General features: G+C 39.5%; 1 protein-coding gene across 2 annotated transcripts; it reads left to right on the top strand.

Annotated features, from left to right (window-relative positions):
• tbc1d23 (TBC1 domain family, member 23) lies at nucleotides 1-13,481 on the top strand. 2 transcript variants are annotated; one of them, XM_022218991.2, is made up of 19 exons: nucleotides 1-96; nucleotides 1,772-1,883; nucleotides 3,464-3,569; nucleotides 4,584-4,788; nucleotides 4,882-5,005; nucleotides 5,088-5,212; nucleotides 5,703-5,749; nucleotides 5,836-5,939; nucleotides 6,112-6,234; nucleotides 6,354-6,446; nucleotides 6,526-6,696; nucleotides 7,034-7,076; nucleotides 7,533-7,639; nucleotides 7,730-7,872; nucleotides 8,960-9,004; nucleotides 9,738-9,826; nucleotides 9,914-10,049; nucleotides 10,291-10,485; nucleotides 11,533-13,481. In XM_022218991.2, exons 1-19 carry the CDS (start codon nucleotides 59-61, stop codon nucleotides 11,615-11,617), a joined length of 2,091 nt encoding a protein of 696 aa, XP_022074683.1. In that variant the 5' UTR covers nucleotides 1-58; the 3' UTR covers nucleotides 11,618-13,481. The 2 variants fall into 2 exon arrangements, with proteins under 2 accessions (XP_022074683.1, XP_022074684.1); XM_022218992.2 differs by lacking the exon at nucleotides 8,960-9,004.
• The last annotated feature ends 757 nt before the right edge of the window (nucleotides 13,482-14,238 follow it).

Raw genomic sequence — 14,238 nt, 5'->3', positions numbered from 1 at the left:
CGTTGCACGACACATCGTCCGTGTTGACGACATTTGACGTGTCTCTGTCAACACAACAATGGCGGATGCCGCGGAGGAAGCTCTTCAGGGCAGCTGGTGAGACAATCTGTGGTCGGACTAACATTTTCAGAGGCTTTATTTCGATTGTCAGACAGTCGTGTCGGCTTCAACTCAGATATTTCGGTGTAAAGTAACTGAAGCTGAGAGAAGCTGCTCCGCTGGATGCTGCTCTGAAAGCAGTTTGTTAACGTTTCTGCTCGTCAGCTAGCCAGCTAATGAGAATTAGCCAAGTTAGTGGTGGTAAAATTAACAGCCCAGCCGCTAAGACGGATAAAAATAGACAAAGTGCTTTTACGAAAGGCCTGTCAAAGTGTTTATGTTTTCACCCTTTTCTGTTTCTTTTTGAGAAATTTGAATGCGACGCTTGTTAGCTACGGAGCTAATAGCTAGCTAGACAGATAGCCGGCGTTTGCCGAGAGCCGCTTCCGTTTAACAAACCTCAGCCCTGAACCCAACACTACTCAGCTGCTCTCATGTTACACTCTAATATAATCGAATATTACATCTTATCCTGAGTTTATGGAACTGTCAGAAAAGTATTGGATTTGTGTGGACTTGACCAGAAAACTTTTCCAAGAGCGGTGTTGTGAGCTAAATGTCATCAGGGTTTCCGTCTCGTGTGTCACCTTTTAAACGGTCTGCTGATGTTCAGGATTGTTCACTTCATAATAGTAAAAAGACAACCACAGTCATCAGCTGCATCAACAAATCGAATTATCAATAACATGTCAACCAGTAAATTTACAACCAACTATAGTGTAATTGATTTATCGGTTTGATGGTTGTTGTGTTTTTTTTTTTTTTTTAAGAAAGCAAGTCTAAATTTTCTAAATTCTAGACTCGGAAATGTGGATATTCTCTGGTTTCTTTACTCCTCTATGATTGTAAACCAAATATCTTTGGGTTGTGGACAAAACACAACACTTGTGGAAGGTGTCTTGGGCTTTGAATAATGCTGATCAACATTTCTCACCAATTTCTGACATTTTATAGACCAAAGAACTGATCAGTTGTTCGATTAGTAGTTGACATTCTAATAAACAATAAGTCCTTCTGACACATTACTCCTCTGTGACAGTCAGCTGACTGTCTTTGGGTTGTGGAAAAAGCAAGACATTTGAAGAAGTTATCTTGTGCTTTGGGAAACACTGGTCAACTTTTTAAAATAGTTTCCTGATGCTTCGTTAACCATACAGCTAATTAATTCATTCAGCAAATAATCAACAGATGAATAAACAATAATAGTAATAAGAACCACTGACAATCAGCAAACATTGTTTAGTTTTTTTGTTTGTTTGTTCTGTTTTTCTGCTGTGGGTATTTGAATTATGGTGATCACACATCACTTTAACTCGTCATTGTTTTTAAATTAATTTATCAATTAATTGACATCTTATACACTCTAATTTCAGGTGCAGATTACAATTTACCTGAGCGTTATTCCTGACAGTTGCTTATATTGTCTGTATTTAATTTACAATCATGATAGTCACAGGCAAAAGAGGACTCTAACTGATAAATCATTGCTACTTATATGTTGATTGACTACTTGGTTAAGCCAGTAATTATTGTGGCTGTTATAAAAATGTGAATACTGACGACTGAATTATATAAGAAGCCCTTGAGACCGTATTGTTATTTGGAAATGAAAACCTGCCTTTATACTCTGTGGGAATGTCTAAGCAGGTGTGTTCTGTTTGTGCCTCCTCAGGGACCAGGATCTAGCTGAGGCTCTGGACTCTGGTGGCTCAGACATGGAGATGGAGAGGAGCATCATCCAGGTCCAGGAGAGTTCAGCTCAGCACAGGGCAAAGATGTGGAAGGTGATACAAGCCATCAGTTCACCTATAACATGACTGTTAGATTTCAAATATCTGATTAGAAAAGATATCTAGCAGTGTTTGCCATGGCCAAAATATCGCGTATGCATATGGAGCTCAGAGTTGCTCTATATTTAGAATCTCATAGCGTGGACAGACGTCACCGTACTGGAAAGACCAGCATCTAAGGCTCAATTGATGTCATTGTTATCACCTTGTACTGACACACCCACAATAAAGCGTAAGGTCTGGCTGAAACACACCTACAAACTATCTGTTACCAGTTTCATTATGTAAAGGATGTGAACAAAGACTGAAAGTGTGGTTAATTCCTGACACTTTATTTACATTATTCATTTATGCTTGTCAGTACTTAAATTCTGTGCTGTTAAAATACCAACAGACATGAAGATGAGGGTGAAGCGTTGCTCTATTTAGGTGAATATGTTTCACAGTTTTCTTTTTTGTGTATGGAAAACAGCATTTTGATTCAGATTCAGAAAACTTTTTGTCCCTAGGCAGGCAATTAGAAAGGCACGTACAGAAGGCAATGCAACAATGACATAATAAAGCAATAGGGATAAATATATGTACAAATTTGGAACAAGTAATATAAGAATAAAAAGAAAAAAGAAAAGAAAAAAAGACAAAAAACACAACTGGGTTAATCGGTTAATACTAGTGCAAATATGTCATATTAGGGCAAATAAGAATGAAAAGTAGGTGCAATGCTTTTACAATAATTTTGTGAAAAGAGGCATTCTCCACTGTCCTCTTCTGTAGTGTTATTTGGAATAAGATGTTTATAGAGAGTCTGTCCATACGCTGCTCGTTTACTGCAGCAGAACAGCTTTATCCTTGAGACAATCTAAAGCAGAGTTCATAGAGTCTTTATTGTACATTCAACATTTCAGAGGAATAAATACAGGGGTGTAAAGTTTGAAGGAAAATATCAGGTAGCAAGTTGAACGATGCTCGTTTTCATTGTCTTTTTGGTACATTTACAGCGAAACAAGTTGTTTGAAAAAGTGGCTAATTGGGATTTCACGATTCTGTTTTTATTTACAAATGAATGGAAGAAACATGTGATATCCCAAAGAATTATTTAAGTGTTTTCTGGAGAGACTGGCCATTAAGTTAACTGTTATCTGTAGAAAACATTTTTATGTTTTAAGTGATGTTTTGTTCAAGTAAACACTCAGTAAGTGCTGGGTTTTATTTAACAAATGGCACATTTTTGCCAAGAATACGATCTAAAATTTCAGTTATGTGTATTTCCTCCATTTGCTGTTGCTCAGACATGTAAAGTGTAGCATCTAGTGGACCAACTCTTGCGGTTTATAGTCATTCTTATCTAGTAAACAACTAAAGATTGCTGGGTTTGTATCTCTGAATAGGCTTCTATTAATGTTTTTAGTGCGTTCATCAAGTTTCATGTGTACAGATTTGTTGTCCATCAGTGAAGCACCAGTTAAACCACTGATTGCAGACCTTTCTTCAGTCTTTGTTGTGTGTTTATCAGGTGTCTCTTTATCACTCAGTAGCTCCACGTTTTGCAGTAAGTCCTTGTTTTGTGATCGCAGATTGCTCTAAATGTCTCTGGAAAAGGAGACAGCTTGTCTCCCTGGGACGGCGTTCTCGATTTGCCAGAACAAACGCTCATTCACAACCGCAGTCAGCAGCTGATCGGTGAGTAATCGCCTCTGAATAGTTGAGCACAGTTCTGGATATGCAGTCAAAAAAAAAAATACAGTCAGCACAATAGCATAAAGAACATTAATTTAATGATTTGCTGCTCATTTATATTTGAACTCAGTGCTGTGAAAAAAATGGGGAGAGTGTAATATTGCTCTTTTTAGGTTAATAGATGTCAGTGTTCTTGGCCACACCTGGATAACACTGTTTGTGTAAAGACACATTATCTGCTGCGCCATTCTGTCAGCACTTTTGAATGCAGTGTTTACAAAGAGTCTGTTTATGAGGTGTTTGCAACAATATCAAGTAGAATCCATTAAACCTTTCGTGGATAAACGTTTTTGCAGCGATATGACTCCCATTTTGAATTCACTGAACCAAGCTATTGGTGTTAGAAAGACGTCAGCAACATCATAGAAATGATGTTTTTTCATTAATATCCTGATATGAGATCATTTGGGAAGACTGTTCATTTTGATTGAGGATAAAATTGTTTGAGAGATAGTCTGCTCTGGAAATTTATCTTAATGCTACACACATAATGTGCTGCTACTATTCTGAAGTGCGGCCGATGAAAGTATTACTTTGATGCATGAGTTGAGTCTCTTGTGGTTGCTGAGTGTCAGGCTCACTCTGAACTCACACACACACAATAATAGGCAGCAGGAAAGAAGAGAGGCCTTTAATTTGAGTCTCAGTCGCTGTCAAATATCTTCAGGAGTTCTGAGGAGGAAATGACTTTGAATATTCAGCTGTCCTGACAAGTTAACAAGCAGATCTGGAGTGGCTCAAAATAGAAAATGTCCTAAGAAGAATTAAAGCTAGACAGTTACACAGTCACTACAGAAAAAAAAGACATAATGTCATTAACTTTTTTAACATTTCTTTGTAAGGTTGCATCCTTTTCTCCACTGCCTGTTTATTAATGCTAGGTGTGGATGGACACGCATGCACACATAGTGTTTGTGGAAAAAGGCCACTCACACCTGCCCTGTTTTTCATGTTTAGACCAGCTGGGAGCCTCAGAGGAAGACAGAAGTGAAACGGTGTCTGATGTGGAGTCTGTCATCACTTTCTACTGTAAGTCTCGTAACATTACGTTCACCCCGGAGCTCAGCTGGCCACACCTGCTCAAACCACTGCTGGGGCTTCAGTTGCCCCGCAGCGACCTCTACAACTGCTTCTACGCTGTCATGAACAAATACATCCCCAGGTGAGCCATCTCAGCAACGTCCATTTCACCTCATTCAAACACAGGGATGTGAAGTTTAATTGTACCATCTGCAAAAATTTGTGTCTTTTACAGAGACTGTGTGCCAAATGGCCGGCCTTTCCACCTGTACAGACTACTGCTGCAGTATCATGAACCAGAGCTCTGCTCATTCTTGGACACCAAAAAGATTACACCTGACTCCTACGCCATCAACTGGGTATGTTTGTATCTCAGACAGTCATACTCGTAATACAGATGCTGCTGTGTCTGAACTGTGTGTGTTGTTTATTCCTCCACAGCTTGGCAGTCTGTTTTCCAGCCACTGCCCTCCTGATGTTACCCAGTCTTTGTGGGACTCCTACCTCCAGCAGGCCGACCCCTTCCTCATCTTCTTCCTCATGCTCATCATCCTCGTCAATGCCAAGTATGTAAGCCTTCAGTGGAAGTTTTTACAGAAACAGTTGGTGACTCGTAAGCCCTTTTTCAGACACTGGATGTGTAACTTTGCTGCTTCATCAGTCTGTTGCAGTCTGTCATTCAGAATTTGGTTACTTTTATGTTGATATTCTTCACAGCTTCATTCATACAAACTCGTATTAGTGACTGAGAGATACACGGTACTCATTTAACGGTACATTAAGCGATATATGATGCATGTAGTCATGTTGATCACTTTATGTTACAACATTAAGTATGCAGCGATCTTGTACGTGTGTTCATAGGACTGCATGCAGTTTACGCTTGTGGTGTGTTGATAATGAAGCATAAATCACACTAGGTCCAACCTGATACAAGTCACAACTTTTACGAAAAAAGACTTGAAGCTGATCCCATCATATTAAAAGAAAGGATGTCTGAAAGTATTTTTTTCCTTGTGCAAAAAGTATATTTGATTTGTCGTGTTTCATCCTCAGAGAGACCATCCTTGCACAAGAAGGAGGCAGTAAAGAGGAAATTATCAGTGAGTTTCTCTTAATGGCCTCTTATTACTTGGTTTGTTTAATGTCTTGTTAAGAACTGGCTTTTAATAAGCTTGTCTTCTTACAGAAATGCTGGAAGCGTCTCCTTCACTCCTGGAATCTGAGGACATTGAAGATTTGTTTTCCCTGGCCCAGTATTACCAGAGCAAAACCCCTCTGTCGCTCAGAAAGGTAAAGCATAAACGTTCAAACAAAAGATAGATGTACAAATATAGACTCACGTGCCTGATACAGAGAACAAACAAGACTGGGACGGCGAAGTGAACAAAGAGGGGCAGGCAGCTTCACAAATGAAGTCATTGTTTAATGCCATTATCGTGTGTTTTCATTCTGTGCCCGGTAGATGAACCAAAATCTGTTTGGCAGCAGCCTGGTGGCGCTTAAAGAGGAAGACACTGACCTGAGTCAGGCTCTGTGTCTTCCTGTGTCTGTCCCTGAAATCCTGCAGGCGAACCAGCTGCAGCAGGTCAGTGACACTCAGAGTTTACTAGTTAAACTCATTAGGAAATGATTAAACTTGTCAAGCTGTGAGTTGAAGGAAAGCAGATTATGTGTAGTTTGATGAAATTGGATTTTGCTCTTTAGGATGGGGTGCGTTTCTTTGTGGTCGATTGTCGACCAGCAGAGCAGTACAACGCTGGGCATCTGTCCACGGCCTTCCACCTGGACTCTGACCTGGTGAGAGACATTATTGATTTATATAAAAGTGTAACTGGAGTACATGATTGTAATACGTGTGTTTCCTTTCTTGCCACAGATGCTCCAGAATCCCTCTGAGTTTGCTCTCTCTGTGAAATCCCTCTTGGAGGCACAGAAGCAATCTTTAGAATCGGGCTCCATCGCCAGTGGAGAGCACCTGTGCTTCATGGGCAGCGGGAGAGAGGAGGAGGACATGTACATGAACATGGTGTTGGCACATTTCCTACAGGTGAGGGGTGGAAGGAGGAGTGCATCTACCAATCAAAAAACATCTGTTATGGTGTTTCAACTCCCAATGGCCGAAATTTTTTATTTTTTTTGTCCAACCAACAGTCAGTCAATTTTTTAAAATCCTAATATCAGTAAAGCTGTTGCAGGAAAATCATTTTTCCTTGAAAATGGCTGTTGATTGATTAATCAATCTTTAAATGGAAAATCAGCTGGACATAAAATGAGATATTGCTGGTGTATCGTGTTTTTCAGCATAAATGCTTTCATTATCTGTGTTTCCCAATGTTTTGTGCTGTATGTTTGCAATTTTGCTAATTAAATGTTTCCTATTACAGAAAAACAAAGAATATGTCAGCATTGCTAAAGGAGGTTTTATGGGTAAGTAGATTAATATAACAACACAGTGAACACATAGAGGCAGAAATGGGCACATTCACAAGCAATTCACTCCCATAGTAAACCGTGAATCACCTGTTTGCTGCGTTTTTGATTTGACTGTACAGTCTTAATTGTCCCAAAGGGCAATTTAGTTTAGAAAAATCAAAAAACAATATACATCAAAAATGTACAACTAAGTAAAAAGCATGTTCTATAAATGATTACCAGCTGTTATGTCATAATTGTTAAAATCAGTGAAATTGACAGCTGAAACAATGTCTTAATTAATGTTTCAATCGTATCAATTGTCAGTGGCTCCAGAAACACGTTATCACATTTTGAAATGTGCATGAGATGCACACCTGTACATGTTGCTTAGATATGTGGTTCTTTGTCACAACTGCAGTGCAAATATTAGTGCAAAGCAAAACATCACTGAGATTTGTGTAATTTCAGCCCTCCAGCAGCATCTGGTAGACATGAATGTCGAGGGACTGGACTCCTCATATATGCACTGGATCGTCAGTACGTCTGGATCTCACAGCAGTCTAAGCTCCGCTGATGTAAGTAGCCACATGAGGAAGATTTGTAATGAAGAGCAGCACTGACAGTGATCTTATATTTAGCTTTTATTCTTTACGTGGATGACACAGGGAGAATCTCTGAGCAGCCCTGGAGACAGCAAAGGTGTCAAGTCCCTGGTCAACAAAATGACGTTTGCTCTGAAGTCCAAGTCAGTCAACGTAAAGGAGAAAATGATCAGCTTCATTGAGAATACCTCGACCCCCGTAGACAGGTGAGGACCCCGTTATTCCTCTGAATTCCTAATGAAGAAGCCTCCATCTCTGAAACCCACACTACAACACACTGTTGGCCTTCGCTTTCTTTTTTTTGATGCAAATCTTTTGCTACAGTTTTAAAGGCTACAATTTAATATATTAATATCACAAAATTCCAACTTTGTGGTTTGCTTTCAGAAATTAAATACTAAAAATGCAAAACAGTAATGATGTCCCCTGAAAACAAATGTACATGTATCTTTATGATAAATTCAATCAAAAATAGATTTTGAAGAAGCTACTGTTGGTTTGTCATGTGAGTTTGAAGGGGACACATTAGATGGTATTGTATTACATACCTAAACATAGTTTGTGTTTAACTGACAGCAGAGGATGGCCAGAACGCCCTCAGTTTGGCGAGGCACAGTAGGACTAGCACAGAAGCAAGGCAGTGTACTGCTGTGGATAAAACCACATTTTAGCGACCTGTAGAAGGCCCAGCTAAAATACATTCAACAGATTCTGTATTTAGACTGTTTTTACTGCTTTACTTTGCTCTCTGACAGCCATTTCTCTCAGGAACTGAAACTTTCACATTACTGTATAATTCCTGCAAAACTACCAGACTCCATTAACAGAACCAGTGATTTCACCTTGCAGAAAACAGGAGTTACTTGTCTGAAACTGCCTTGATTGATAAGTTTGTTTGTGCTATTGTGTGTCACACAGAAAACCGGCCAACAACTCGCGTGTTGTGTGCAGTAAAATTACTGTTTTTGACTCTAAAGAGAGAGATAGAACTACTTCAGTTGTATCTATTTCTGGAGGTAACATATCAACTAAGTATCTCATACAACCCCACCAAAAAGAAGCTAAACTATCACTTAAATATGTATCTGCACCTGACTAAACACATTAATATGTGTAGAATGTTCTTTTGCACATCTGAACTTGATCTTTTTTTGTACACTGGGCTGATTTAAAGTGACTGGACAATTAAAGCAGGAAACTGTGGTCATTCTGATAAATGTTAATGAGATTTAGTTTTCTGGTTTTATTGTAATTTAACTTAAAATAAGTCACTTGTGCCTTATCCCATGCTAGAATATCTTTCAATCTGCCCTGGCCAGAGAAGGTGATTCCAGATCGGTAAGAGCTCCCAAACATCGAGCTGTTTGTCACCAGCATGCCCACTGGCTGTAGACCCGCACCAGTCCCTGGGATTGTTGGAGACTCACATTAACGCATGCTCAGCATCTCTGCCTTCACAGCTCACTCATGTAACCGCACATGACAGTCTGGGCAGGCTGTGTGCAAGAAAATGTCTTTTAAGCTCTTTTTTTCCATGCTTTCACTAACAACATTCAGCTACTGTTTAGTTTTCTCTGTTGGAGCTGCTGTGTCCTTTTAGGAAACATTGAATCATTTTTACATCCACAACTCACTGAGGCTGTCGTCTCTTTGTAGTCTGAGCTAGCTGAGGCGTTGAGGGTGAACCTCAGCTTCTGTTTGTCTGTTCATTTGGAGATGCAGCTGTCTTCCCATTTCATTATTGTTCTTTCAGATGATAGCCAGGGCTATTTTACAAAACCATAAAAATGGAAACAGCACAACAATTATGCTGCAAATAGCCCTGAATATCATTAAACTGCTGATATGTAACTCCTAATACCCAACTAGAAATGTCTCATTTAACCTCTTGCTTTTATGTTTAACAGCTTAACCTGTGTCTAATCATTTTTACTGCAGCCTGGAGGCCCTCATGCCATTGCTGTTTGTGTGCAAACTTGCTCTTAGATGTCTTATTCAGTTATTTCATTATAGGAGTCAGCAACCGTCTCTCAGTGACTCTCTAACCTGACTTGTTGTCTCATATGAACAGACATGTGAGCAGCAGTGACCGAGTCGGCAAACCTTACCGGGGTGTGAAGCCTGTTTTCAGCATTGGTGATGAAGAGGAGTATGACACAGGTAAAAAGGGGGGCTGAAATAGTTTGGTAATATGAGGGCTTTTATTTTGAAAAACAAAAGTGTAACCTCCATGTAATGTCTCTGCAGATGAGATCGACAGCTCATCGATGTCGGATGACGACCGGAAGGAGATTGTCAACATTCAGACCTGGATCAACAAACCAGATGTAAAACATCACATTCCATGTAACGAGGTGAAAGAAACAGGTCACATGTTCCCCAGGTGAGTTAAACTACTTCCTCTTGTAGTGAATGTGTGTGTAAAAGTATTTCTCACATGACACCCTGAAAGTCTTCTTCCCCAGCTGTCAGTGGTGCACGAGTTTGGAGTAGATGATGAGTGAGAAACGTTGCATAACACGACGAATCCCCACTTCCTTAAAATGAATACAGCAGCTCAGCATTAACTTAGGAGTCCCTTAATCTTAACATTGACTCTGTTTGGTTCTCTTCTGTGTCTCCAGTCACTTGTTGATCACAGCGACTCACATGTACTGCCTGAGGGAGATCGCCTCCAGGAAGGGTTTTGCCTACATCCAATCCAGACAAGCACTGAACTCTGTGGTGAAGATCACCTCCAAAAAGAAGCACCCGGAACTGATTACATTCAAGTTTGGGAGCAACAATTCAGCTGGAGTGGAGATATCAGCCGTCGAGAGGTGCTCGTCTACACATACAAATTTCAAATCGGCAGCGTCCTACTAGTTTTAGAGCAGTGAGGAAAAAAATATTTTGTGCTTTATGTTAGGAAGTCTGCTGGCAGAATATAAGACAACCCTGACCTCTATTTTTTTTTTTTTTTTAAATAGAGGTCATACAAGTTGGGGCTGACATGGTCATTTGATATTTTTACTGAAGCTTCTGGAGTCATTTAAAGAAAATATACTTTATAACCATTAGAGCCTAGCAGAGCCTCATTCACATCCTTCCTCTCAGTAGGATTTGTTTTTATTGCTGTCTTTATTGGCACATATCAAATTCAACAGCATAGTTTAACATTTTCAACAACGCCAGTCTGTTCAACGTGTTGGTGAGAGAAAATAATTTTTGACATCAAATGGTCAAGCATTTGTCTGGTCTGCCACCTTTGAAGTAGACTACTGTATATTTTGTACGTACAGTAGTCTTTCATTTCCATTGGACACTAAATACAGATTTTTTTTATTTATTTTGTAAGTCATACAGAACCCCACCATCATGGTTCTGATATTGCCAGATTCCTGACAATCTCTGCAAAAAAAATCTATACTGCCAACATTATAGTGGGAGACATACAAAAACAACAATTTCATAATATGATTGTTTTCCTTAATCTAAAGAATCTGCAACTATAATTATAAAGTAGATAGTTCCAAACAATAAAGCAGCATGTATGACTGCTCTTATATTGACCAAGATTAAAGCTTAAAAATCAAAGTAGTAAAATTACACTAAAAGTACCCGAGCTCTTTGGGTTGAACTATATTTTAGAATTCCACTGATGAGTTTTTAAAGTAGTTTTTTTCACCACGTCTGCCTACAGATTTACACTGGGAGATGAAGTGCATCAGGCTTCATTAGATTTGCATTGATTCTAGTACAGTATCATGTTTTACTGAAGCTTGATAGGTGAGCTTAGTTGGAAGTTATTGAATCAAATACGTTTAGTCGTCAGTGTTTCCTCTGAGCTAAAGTCGTCTCTCTTCTCTCTCTCTTTTCTCGCATAGGTATTTGATACCCAACGCAGGCGACGCCACAAAGGTCATCAAGCAGCAGATCATGAAAGTTCTGGATGCTCTGGAGAGCTCGTAAGCGGAGACGACGGGGTCATCGTGGGAAATTGTGACGACCGCCCGTGAAACAAACTGAAAGAAGAGTCTCCGTCTGCCAAGAGTGAAACCTCCTCCTGCTCTCCCTCGGGTGTCCTCCCTCCTGGACAGATCCCAGTGCAGTGTTGACTGTGAAGCCCTGTGTGTCTGTCTCTGGGACATGTGGGCAAATCGCCGGCTGCAGACCTGTTGGGACGGGCTGTTCAAATACTTAGGTGCTCCGCAGTCATCCAACCATTATCTTACACTAATTTAAAAACAATATATTGGTTATAGTGTATGTTCTTCTTTGCTATTAGTACCACATGGGGTGTCATTACAGTGCAGTTCCACTTTGATGACTTCCCTCTGGCCTTAACGTAGCGTACTGGCCGACCAGTTCGATCCACACATGACTGACCTTGTCCACTGAGCATCTCAGTTCTGACCCTTTTGTTGTGAACAGTATTGCATTTCTCTTAACGTAGATGTCATCGTTCTGGTCAGGAAGTGAGCATGAATCAGCCAGCTTGGACATAAGACGCACATCTTTCCCCCTAGAAAATAGCAGTGCTGGCACATGAGGCAGGTTTCCTACCGCAACAACTGTTTTTGATAACTTTTGTTTTTCCAGCAGGCAGCCTTAAATAGAACTTATTTGAGGGTGTTTATAAATATGTAATGTATATATTGTGTAAACTGCTCTATATCAGCACAGACCTTTGCAATGTCGTTTTGAAAGCATATCCTGATAGCTAGAACAATGCTGCGAAACTTAAACATGGCTTCATACGGTTTGAAGTTCCCCTTCTTTCTAGTCATTCACAGTGGTTCTGGGAGGTAATTTATTCTCTGCTTTTACGTATGATAAAGAATTAACCTCATCTCATAGCAGTCTGATGTAGCTCTCAGAAAGCATCGTCCACATTTGTCTGGACTACATTAGAATTACCAGAGGAGGTTCAGTGATTGTAAAGAGCCTGAGCACCTCAGTATTTTTTTTCATCCCATTCAGATGCAAATGATTCCCCAGAAAACTAAATGAAAATGTGCCGGTGAAATTATTTAATCATGTTGGCCTCCGGAAGGCTGATAACTGTTGAGAGGGAAAAGATCGCTGTAACACAGACTGTGCTTTGCACATTTAAACACAGCTCTGAATGAAAAGATGATTTGTTTAAAGGAAAGTTATATATCTATGTTTTAAAATCTTGTCAGTTGCATTAGTCGAAACTGAGCAGCTTTAGTTGCTTGCCACTGTTGCCTTCGGCCTCATGCCTGTGATGTGTGATATTAGCACCAGCAGTGGCAACATATCACAGTATACTGCTGCTTCTCCTCTAATCTTAATCTCTGTTTTGGACTTTTCCTCGCTCTCTTCTTGCTTACCTATTCATTTGCGTTGAAGTCTAGTTGTGTCGGCAGCCTGGGTTTGAAGTGTCAAGGCCTCCTTTGTGACTGCTGCATTGAATTTTCAGTCCAGAGAGCGTCGATCCCCTTTGAAACAAATCACACAATGATTCATCATCCTGACAAAAACACAAGGCACATTTAAAATATGGGCAAGAAAAACCAAAACTTGAATTAAAGACTCTAAATCTGGTCTTTGTTCACTCCGGTCTCTCATAGCATTCCTGTGTAATCCATGCATTGTGTTGTAATTTGTAATTTTGTGATATTTTTCAGTATTCTTATTGACTGGAACATCCTCCAATGGGAGTCTTTACATTCCTCTGTAACATCACTGGCAAAGGATGTCAACCACTAGTCGAAAATGCAACATGTCTACAGTGTAATTTGCACCTTACTGTACTGCTATTATTTTCTAAGCATTTCTGTTTTTAATAAATGGAGATTATTCGACTGCATCTGTGGACGCTCATTGAGTCATTTGACACAGCAGAACTGGAATTTCAGACCATAGTGTTCAGTTAAAGAGACCCTGCAAATAGCTCACAACAATATGAATAGTTGTCTCTCTCTTTTTGTTACTGTCCTATTTACATTCACCCTAATTAGTATAAATATACAGCATATGTACACAGAAACTCTTAATGTTTCTATTGGAATTCTCCAGTTTATATCCACACTATAAAGTGGCATAATTGTACGGGAATATCAGTCATTTGAAAATTGACACATTATCTGAAAAACACTCCCAGCTGCTTATGTTGGGGCAGAAACCTGGTGAAGAAAATGGAAAGCCTATTCTGGACCAGCACCATCTTTGTGGCACATAGAAGGATTATAATATATCCTGTTTGATGAAGTAGGAGAGTTTTCACTAGTTGGGACAGAACCACAGTATTGCTCTTACATATTGAAATATCAGGTACTTAATGGTGATTCCAGCTTATAAAAGTAGTTGTAAACTATTTTTAAAAATGTAATTATTCATTAGCAAAATGAACACCTCAGTGATTCACATTTTGTGCAGTTGTTTACCACTATTGCAATTTAAGCACTTGATAGTTTACAACATGCTTTATTGTTTCCATTTCAAATATTAAAATGCCGTTTTATTGCTGCCTGCCAACTCAATGTTTTCAGTTTAGAATAAAATATTTGCACGTGTTGTGTGTCATGAAAGAAACTATAAGAAGAACATTACTTTTCCCTTAAACA

This window comes from Acanthochromis polyacanthus, chromosome 4 (genome assembly GCF_021347895.1).
Source record: "Acanthochromis polyacanthus isolate Apoly-LR-REF ecotype Palm Island chromosome 4, KAUST_Apoly_ChrSc, whole genome shotgun sequence".
Lineage (NCBI taxonomy): Eukaryota > Metazoa > Chordata > Actinopteri > Pomacentridae > Acanthochromis > Acanthochromis polyacanthus.
The sequence above is the reverse complement of the archived record's forward strand: the minus strand, read 5'-3'. Positions and strand labels throughout refer to the sequence as shown.